Source organism: Anguilla anguilla, chromosome 1 (assembly GCF_013347855.1).
Source record: "Anguilla anguilla isolate fAngAng1 chromosome 1, fAngAng1.pri, whole genome shotgun sequence".
In the NCBI taxonomy this organism is placed as follows: Eukaryota; Metazoa; Chordata; class Actinopteri; order Anguilliformes; family Anguillidae; genus Anguilla; species Anguilla anguilla.
In genome coordinates, this window is record NC_049201.1 from 497,501 (window position 1) to 507,500 (window position 10,000).

General features: G+C 46.7%; 1 protein-coding gene and 1 long non-coding RNA gene across 3 annotated transcripts in view; one reads left to right on the forward strand and one right to left on the reverse strand.

Moving 5' to 3' along the window:
- Positions 1–3,689, reverse strand: part of LOC118221371 — a 13,678-nt gene extending 9,989 nt beyond the window's left edge. Inside the window, exon 1 of the long non-coding RNA XR_004764095.1 lies at positions 3,420–3,689. This is a non-coding gene — a long non-coding RNA (uncharacterized LOC118221371). The remainder of the gene's footprint in view (positions 1–3,419) is intronic.
- kdf1a (keratinocyte differentiation factor 1a) overlaps positions 2,912–10,000 on the forward strand; it is a 9,934-nt gene continuing 2,845 nt past the window's right edge. Inside the window, exons 1-2 of one of the 2 annotated variants that reach the window (XM_035406347.1) lie at positions 2,912–3,250; positions 8,147–9,216. In XM_035406347.1, coding sequence (XP_035262238.1) covers positions 8,166–9,216 — 1,051 coding nt within the window. In that variant the 5' untranslated portion in view covers positions 2,912–3,250; positions 8,147–8,165. Of the gene's footprint in view, positions 3,251–3,337; positions 3,411–8,146; positions 9,217–10,000 lie in introns of those variants that run through there. The other variant, XM_035406357.1, reaches the window with a different exon arrangement.

Below are 10,000 nucleotides of genomic sequence, written 5' to 3' on the forward strand. Positions count from 1 at the left end.
GCAATTAGAATAATGAAAAGCAACACAATAAAAACCATAAGAATGCAGCAGGAGGAAGGGCTGCTTCCCTGCAGCGTAAAGGACAGAGTGTCTGCAGGGGCTTCATTAATTACATTAATAAGGACACACCCCAAACCAGAGCCCATGCCCTGCAGGGGCCCGCACACGCACCAGCCAAGCCCCTCCCTGACGCTGGAGGACAGCTCCAAAATAACCCCCTGCTCTAATTGCGTCAAAACCTGAGTTATTACCAAGAGATGGCCTAAACCAGCCTCATGAGCTGATTTCATACGGGATCTGGTGAAACACCCTGCACACCTGCCCTTGATATCATGTCTCAGAGTTCAGTAGTGAAACTGTAAGCATGATCACATCCGTTTCATTATAACTGTGCCAGTGCCTTTGGAGAAGGAAATTAGCCCTTTTGATTACGTAGCGCGTTCTGAACACAGCGACTCAAATTATCGCATCGCCCGCAGTAATCTAACAGAAAACAGTATAATACAATTAACAAGACCTTTTGGTAAATGACCTGCGACTAAGGTTGGAGTTATTTGTGCTGTGTTTTCTCTTGTCAGTCATTCGGGCCTAAAAAAGTGTCATTAGTGCACAACGTTCTTCAGTCTGTCACACACGGGAAGGTTAATGCTGTGCATCTTTTGGGGAAAGCCCACAAAACCCGAACATCACACATGGTGTATCGATAAGAACGAGGTCTCCCACCCCACTACTGCAAACTTAAACGGAGAAGAGGGTGCTTTTAGACTTCTGTGAAGTCTTGATTGAGGCTTTTAAATTCTTAAAGGGGATCAACAAAGTGATTAGTCAGGTTGGTTATGTTAGTAGTTCGAGGGGACATAAATGGAAATTAGCAAAAAGTAAATTTTGTACAGACATGAAGAATTTTTGTTTTTCAATGTGTGGAATATCCTGCCAGGTCATGCAGTAGAGGCAGAAACTCTTTTTCAAGACCAGGGGATTTTCAAGACCAGGCTTGATACAGTGTTAGATACTATCTAGTATGTAGGTAATCAGAGCACTAATTTAGTTAGGAAAATGGTGAGCATTGTTGGGCTGAATGGCCTATTCTCCTCATGTTATGTTACTTTGTGTCGTGTCGTGTCATGTCAGGTTCTCTAGTTTTGTCTTGTGCTATGTTATGTTGTGTTCCTTTGTGTTAGATTGTGTTATGTTAGGGTGTGTTATGTGATGTTGTGTTATGTTATGTTTTTACCAGAGGTTTGATGTTTTGCATGGCCGAATCTTTAATTTTCTGTGACCATTTTCTCAAGTTTAACTTTTTTCCGCCTATCACCTGTATTTCGGTCTTGTGTTTATTCCCTGGGAGAAAGTTATGTGCCGTCTATTCATTGATGTCAGAGATAAAAATCGATCAGAACATGATGGGGCTGATATCAGCGCTACGGCTGCTCTCGCGGGACCACCTTCTCCATTTGAACAAACGCGGGAAGCTGTATGATTAATGACGAGACATGGTGGTAACTAATTATGCCATGTATTTATAGCTTCTTTAAAATGTCAGGGGTTTTGTACATACAATTAAATGAAGTATTTGATAAATGCCTCCCGCATTGTCGATATCTTGCTATTGTAACGGAAAATGTTTCTGAGAATTCTATATTTAGGACTGCAAGTGGGCAGTCCATACCGGATAGTCTTGTTTCGTCATTTTATTCAAAATACCAAACGAAATGTGTCATTAATATATACCCACAATTCTAAAGTCTTTTTTAGCAATCACATATAACGTATAAGATCACAAATGTGATTAAAATGTTCTTCATGGAAAACTGAACATTCTAATGCTGATGTGGCATTCACCACTGGTAATTGAAACCAAATGGGTTCTAGAACATTGACTTAAAATTTGAAAAAAAAAAAAAAATAATAATAATGCCAAAAAACCTATTCTTCAATCGGTTAATGCAATTTTAAATTTTGGCTTAGATGTCACTATTAATAAATACCATTGTTAGCATTTCCAGAATACGATGCCTGACATAGGTTAGACGACGGCAGTAATAAATCGGTATACATAACGTAATATATGTATTATATTACGTTATGTATACGTTCTCAGTGTGGACTGCAAGGAGCACAATCGCGATTTAATGGAGGCTATCTGATACTGTATATTTATATTGGTACATACCTAATTTACCTCATATTCAACACTGGTGCCATCTAGCGTCAAGTCGTGGTTCAATGGTGCGCATTGAGGGCATTTACTCTGCATGGTTTTACGAATTATTTTTCATTCTGAGCCCGAGTTCTTAAAAATACATAACTTCATGCACTGCTTTATTTATCTCACAGACCGTAGGGGTAAATGTTCGTGATAGATGATAAAATTATCCGTAACGGAGTACGGTACGCGAGGGCAGGTATCGCTGATACACACAGGTGGAGATGAAGAGGAGGTCACTGGGGAGAACGGACAGAGAGATGCCACGAGCTGCTGTGGAGAGGGGAGAAGCACACAGACTTGCAGTCCAGCCTTCACCAGTCTTGTCTACCGCGTGCTGCTTTCACCCCAAATGGACTAAACCAGCACGAGCCCCTGGTTACTCCTCTAAAGCTGCGCGTGGCAGTTTCTATAAAGACACTTGGGAATTGTCTACAAGCCACCTACCGCCTCGAGCTAAATCATTTTGGCACGAGTGGAGATAGTTAAGAAATATAGGTACATACACATTTGGTGTTAAATCAATTCTGATCGAGGAGCCTAGTCTATATTTATATTTACTCTTACAGATCAGATTACATTTGATCCCGACTCTTATGAAGTTGCAATTAAACTCCCTCGTGATTAACAGAAATGTCAGTTTAAAAAAAACAAACATCTTAAAACACTTAAAGCAAATAGACATTGCACGTTCGCAAGCGCACAATAAGTGACATATGACGTCATCCCCAACTTGTGGGTGGGTGCGGGATTTACCTGTAGCCGCAGGTAACACACGGAAAGACAAGGGAGCGCAGCACTCGTCCCAATTTACCGACACAACTGGCGGCAAACTGGACCTTTAGTGTCTCCCGTCTCGTTAATCTGAGTTTTCGGACAGGAAAAGGCAACGTACCGGCCACCGCGGGCGTGACTGAGGGGGAAAGTTCAGCGCATTTCAAGTCAAACAAGTTAAACATCTAAAGGAAGAGTTCTGTTTTGACTTCCGGAACTAAAGGAGAACAGAAAGTAACGACGAAGACCAAGACTATTTATTCCTATGCGGTAAGTGCAAACCTGAAGCCCGAAGTTAATTGAATCAACTTTCGTGTATTTAAAGCAAACTGTACACATCAGCAAAACTATCACACACGTGAAACAAAACAGGTCGACCGAAAATGGAGCAGGTCAGGAACACGAACCTACACCCTTTTGCACGTTTCAGGTAGCCTACCTTCTCCAAATAAGTTCTCTGTTTGGGATACGTGTCCTTTGTGTCCAACAGAATCTGTCACATTGTGAAATCCTGTTTGTCCGTTCTGTGTTATGCACGCGCGCGGTCAGTTGTTTAGCCTATTAAAAAACGACATCTGCAGCTACGGACGGCATAGGCCGCGTTACCGTACAACCTGTTTAGCCACTCTGAATCGTGAGGAAATATTTTGTGAAAACACAATTGTTTCATGTTTGTGTTAAAAGACATAACAACTGTGCCGCGATTGTACTTTTTAATCCATATGGTCAGTGAACTTATCCATATCTGTATATCGCCTGAGTTAGAGCCTCCCCGATCGTTCATGTTTTAGTTCGTCGTGTGCCGTGAGTAGTGAGTTTGTCATAGCATGTAAACAGACCTTCAGTTGCGTTAGTAAAATGATTAAATACTGAACTCTGATTTCGCATGACTTTGTCAAAGTGCGATTTAAGGTGTAAATGCTACCGGCACACAGAACACAATGTGGGCGTCTCTAGCTTCGTCTGTACTGGACATAATGAACCGACCCGACAACGCGCCGCAGTTTTAATTCTTTTAATAATTCGAAACGCTGCTGTCGACTACAGCTGCAGACAGAGAAGGTTGGAGAACATGCGACAGGAGTAAACTGGAACCCCTAGCAGATGCTTCCTATGTATATACAACAGGCGTTTATGCTCGACAAAAAACATTTTCCCTGGAATATAGTCACTTTGTTACCCTAAAACTCTACTGTATGTAGATCACCGTACTTGCATTCATAATTACATACAGTACACTGAGCACAGAAATGGACACCGGTATAACAGGGTGTTGGGCCGCTGCTGGGGTCCAGTACAGCCTGAAACAGCAATGGCACTGTCTACCCCGCTGTGACTCTGCAGGAGGGTTACAGCACCACTCTTCCATGACTAAGTGAACCCAGCCTGGCTTAGTTGATGGAGCTGGAGCGTGCTGTCTCAAAGCTGGTGATGTGAGAAGGATCCTGGTGATGTGAGAAGGATCCTGGTGATGTGAGAAGGATCCTGCTGGATCCCAGCTGGATGGAGGTGGAGCTCGCTGTCACTTCAGCTGCGGCTCACTGCAGGTTGCCTCTGTTGACCCAGAACCCTCTTGCATCGGGGATTCATTCTTCTGTAGCACCAGGGGAAGCGGCGGATTGGCCATGTGCTGGACTTTAACTGTGACACGTTTAGAGTTAGGGTGACAGTAAGCTTTCCCTGTCCTGCTGGGACCACTGCGATGTTGCTGTTATTGAAGAAGGCCTGGCTAACACGCCTAAAATGGCTTCCAGTTTACACATGGAGGCAACCCATGGAGCAGCGCCAACAGAGACAGGAAGGCATATATTTTACAGTTCAGGCTGTGTGTAGCGAGTTCTTCTTGTGTTTGAGTTTCTCCTGCATGTGGGGAGTTCCTTGTGTTATTTGAGTTTTTTGCTTGTGTGCGTGTGTGTGTATGTACGTGCGTGTGTACATGTCTGCATTTGTGTGTCCGTGTGTGCATGTGTGTGTATGTACGTGCGTGTGTCCGTGTGTGCGTGCGTGTGTCCATGCGTACATGCGTACGTGTCTGCATGCATGCGTCCGTGCGGCCAGTTCCACGCTGCTCTAATTCACAGTGACCAATCGTGCGCTCTCCTGGGAGAATCCGTGTCACTGATTGGGCCCCTGAGTGTTTCAGCACTCGCCAGGTTAAGCTTCATGAGTCTGACGCTAGTCCTCTGTAAAAGGGACTGCTCTCTTTCAGGGGTTCTGAATCTTATTTCAGTTTTAGTCCGTGTTTTCAGTTTGCCCTGGACGGGTGTTGTGTGTGGTTAAGGATGCTGTAGAGTTTCTGATGACCTGCCAGCTTTCCAGTGGCAGGAATCGGGCATTCTGGGGCTTGTAGCTCAAAGAAAGAAAATGCATTTCAGGTTCCTCTAAAGCAGCTTGCTCAGTATCGTCATGGCTACATGGGCTTTATGCATGTACAGAACTCAGGCTTTCTTCAGAATGTGCATTTAATCTAATTAGCAGCTGGAGCTCTTCCCCCCTGCTCGTCCCCCTGCTCCTCCCCCTGCTCGTCCCCCTGCTCTTCCCCCTGCTCATCCCCCTGCTGTTCCCCCTGCTCGTCCCCCTGCTCTTCCCCCTGCTCGTCCCCCTGCTCGTCCCCCTGCTCGTCCCCCTGCTCTTCCCCCTGCTCTTCCCCCTGCTCGTCCCCCTGCTCGTCCCCCTGCTCGTCCCCCTGCTCGTCCCCCTGCCGCATGCGTCCTGAGGCCGCTGGGCGAAAGGAAAGAAGCAGCGGCACCGTATGAACCCATGTTTACATTTACGCTCGAGAATAAATGTGAAATTAATCTGCACATATGCCTGGGCTCTGGGGGCAGAACCGGGCAGTACCGCCTGCTTTGGGTTTGCCTGAAGTGCATTTTCTTGCTTTTGAGATACATGAAGCTTTGCGGTTTTGTATGGCAGGCAGGTGAGACTGCACCTGTCCTCCACAGGTGAGACTGTCCTTCTCTGGAACAGACTGGTTTCTGATGTGTTTTCAGGTAACAAAGCCACTGAAAATGGCAAACATTTGTGTCAAAACATTTTTGCCCTTTACACAGTGGAAGAAACAGATACAGAAGTAAACGTGTTTGTGTTAGGGTTAGGATTTGGGTTAGTTAGATCTGAAAGGTGAACGTAGGTCTTTGTGTTAGGGTTAGGATTAGGGTTAGTTAGATCTGAAAAGTGAACATAGGTCTTTGTGTTAGGGTTAGGATTTGGGTTGGTTAAATCTGAAAGGTGAACATAGGTCTTTGTGTTAGGGTTAGGATTTGGGTTAGTTAGATCTGAAAGGTGAACGTAGGTCTTTGTGTTAGGGTTAGGATTAGGGTTAGTTAGATCTGAAAGGTTAACATAGGTCTTTGTGTTAGGGTTAGGATTAGGGTTAGTTAGATCTGAAAGGTGAGCATAGGTCTTTGTGTTCGGGTTAGTTAGATCTGAAAGGTGAACATAGGTCTTTGTGTTAGGGTTAGGATTAGGGTTAGTTAGATCTGAAAGGTGAGCATAGGTCTTTGTGTTCGGGTTAGTTAGATCTGAAAGGTGAGCGTAGGTCTTTGTGTTAGGGTTAGTTAGATCTGAAAGGTGAGCGTAGGTCTTTGTGTTAGAGTTAGGATTAGGGTTAGTTAGGTGGATGGGGCGGCATGGTGGTGCAGTGGGTAGCACTCACAGCAAGAAGGTCGTGGGTTTTGAATCTCGGCTTGGGGCCTTTCTGTGTGGAGTTTGCATGTTCTCCCTGTGTCTGCGTGGGTTTCCTCCCACAGGCCAAAGACATGCTGGTGAACATAGGTGTTTGTGTTAGGGTTAGGGTTCGTTAGATCTGAAATGTGAACATGTGTCTTTGCGACCTGGAATGTTTGATGCTGTAAGACTTGGTGAAACTGCAATGTGCTGTCTGAAATGAAGGGCATGGTCAGGCTCTCGTGCGGACTGGTGAAGTGAACGTTGCTTCATATTCTGTACCTGGAATTGATCATGCAATACCTTTTGACTCATCTTTGTTTTTTGTGACTTGGTACACCTTATCACATGACGTCTTCATTGTTAATGCTTCGGTTTCCTGATTCTAAGACTTACTTCCCAAAAGTACAAACGTACATGCACGTGCGCACACACACACACACACACACACACACACACACTCTCTCTCTCACTTACCCAAAGACACTTCAGGGCTTTTATGTTCTGCTGGTGACATGAGTGCATGTATCTTATACAGTTATTCTGTCTAACTTTTTATTATTAAATGACTTCAGCTGAAAACTACATTCCTGTATGCTCAATGCTGTTACTGGTGCATTGGTTTATTTTCTTGATCACTGTTACCTTAATTTACTTTGCTGGAATAATAATCTTTATGTAATTAATTCTATTCTTTGACAACAGTGATGCTTTCAGAGCTGACAAAATGAACTGAGCTTAAGATATTTGTAGTGAGTGCAAGTGCGTGTGTGCGCATGTGACTTAGGTGACTTAGTTGATGCGCCTGACTTAACGACTACTTGTATTTTTATTTATTTTTATTTTTCCATAGATTGCGTTGTTGCCGTTCTCGTTGTTAGTGTTAATCAGTTTACCATCAGGGTCCAAGTTGAACTATGCGGTTGTTCCCTGTACTTGGACCGGTACTTCTCTCTAGGGGTTTCGTCATACTTGTTCCTGGGTATGGTTATACACTTTGTTGTACGTCGCTCTGGATAAGAGCGTCTGCCAAATGCCTGTAATGTAATGTAATGTAATGTGCGCATGTGTGCGTGTGTGCATGTGTGCGTGCGTGCGCACGTGTGTCTGTGTGTGTATAAATGTATATTAAAATGAAATATTTTAACTGTTTTAATTATGGATTCACATATGAGCAAATATACAACTTACTGCATTCAGAGATTAAAATATATTTTTAAGAGTGTGTTGTGGTCTGTGGAATGTATTTATGATTAAATATTGAATACGATACTGCAGGGTGTTGATTGTGTGTAAGGACACTGTGTGCGTTACATAGTTTTGTTGTAGTGTTGTGTGTATTGCTGTAGTTGTGTGTTTTGCTGTAGTTTTGCTGTAGTGTTGAGCGTGTTGTGTGTTTTGCTGTAGTTTTGCTGTAGTTGTGTAGTTTTGCTGTAGTTGTGTGTTGTGTCTATTGCTGTAGTTTTGCTGTAGTTGTGTGTTGTGTGTTTTGTGCAGGTGGTGGACCTGGTGAGCCATGCCTGGCAACAGTGCAGGGAGTGTGCAGAAGCCCCGCCCCCACGGCGGGCAGACGGGCCGGGCGGCGGGTGAGGGGCAGCGTCGCAGCCGGGCACAGTCCCGGGACAGCAGTGCCAGTCAGGAGTCGTCACGGGAACCGTGCCTGGAGCCGTCCCGCCTGACGGACATGGCGCAGGGGCGCAAGCCGCACCCCCGCAGCGCTAACGGGCGGGACTCGGAGACGCTGGGGTTCATTCCGGGGTCGGCAGACTCGGCCCCGGCCGTGCGCACGTGCGGCCCCTGCACCCCCCCGGGGTGGGGGGGGTGTCGCGCGCTCTTCTGCTGCATCGTGACCTGCGGCCTGTACGGGTCCCGCGAACCCTGCCTCTCCTCCCCAAACCGCGAGACCTCCACCGACGACCCTGCCCCGCCCGACCCCCAGGACTGCCCCCCCAACGGCGTGGCCATGACGACGGGCGCCGTGCGGCAGGAGCCCCGGCCGGCGCAGCCGCTCAAGCTGCTCCCCTCCGACAGCTTCCGCTACGGCGACTTGCGCATCGGCGGCAAGAAGGTGGACTACGCGGCCGTGGGACCCCCCCGGCGCAGCCGCCCCCCCGGGGCCCGGGCGGGGGGGGAGAGCCAGCGGCCCGTCAGCAACACCAGCGTCACCAGCGTGTACTCCCGCGAGGAGCTGGACTTCCTGGACGACCTGAGCGACAGCGGCACCGACATCGACTCGCTCATCACCAAGAAGCTGCTGGAGCTGTACAAGCTGCACCAGATCGACCAGCTGGCCAAGTGCACCTCCGACTCGTCCTTCTCGCGCAAGACCAACGAGATCAGCGACCTGATCTACTGCATCGCCCAGGACTACAACCTGGAGGAGCAGGAGGCCGAGTGCCGGCTGGTGCACGGGGTGATCCGCATCAGCACCCGCAAGAGCAAGAGGAGCGCCCCCCGGGCCAAGGAGCCCGCCCCCCCCCTCAGCGCACCCCTCAACGGGAGGCGGGACGGAACCCTGCCCGACAGCGGCAACGAAACCATGATGGACACCTTCTATAGCAACGACAGTAAGCGCGGCGCGTACCTGCGTGCTAACGTCACGTGCAGCTCCTGCTCTGACCGCAGGACCTGCTCATATTTACACAGTTAATGAGCTCTGCTGTGCTGTCATTTCTTATTTTTGATGGTTATTGTCTGTGTAGTTAATTCTATTCACATTTCATTCTGCAGCTGCCTGTGTGCGTTTATACTGCGCAGTCAGTGTAGTGTGTGCATTTATACTGCGCAGTCAGTGTGCATTTATACTGCACAGTCAGTGTAGTCAGTGTACATTTATACAGTGCAGTCAGTGTGCATTTATACTGCGCAGTCAGTGTGCGTTTATACTGTGTAGTCAGGGTGCATTTATACTGTGCAGTCAGTGTGCATTTATACTGTGCAGTCAGTGTGCATTTATACTGTGCAGTCAGTGTAGTCAGTGTGCATTTATACTGCGCAGTCAATGTGCATTTATACTGCGTAGTCAGTGTGCATTTATACTGTGCAGTCAGTGTAGTCAGTGTGCATTTACACTGTGCAGTCAGTGTGCATTTATGCAGTGCAGTCAGTGTGCATTTATACTGTGCAGTCAGTGTGCATTTATGCAGTGCAGTCAGTGTGCATTTATGCAGTGCAGTCAGTGTGCATTTATGCAGTGCAGTCAGTGTGCATTTATACTGCATGGATAGTGTGCATGTAGTGCATTTCTTTCTGTAGATATGGTAACTGCTATTGCTGTAAAATGAGCCTGTGTGGGGATTATTGAAGCTGATGTGTTTACGTTGTTGGTCAGGATCAGGTTGCTACCTTATG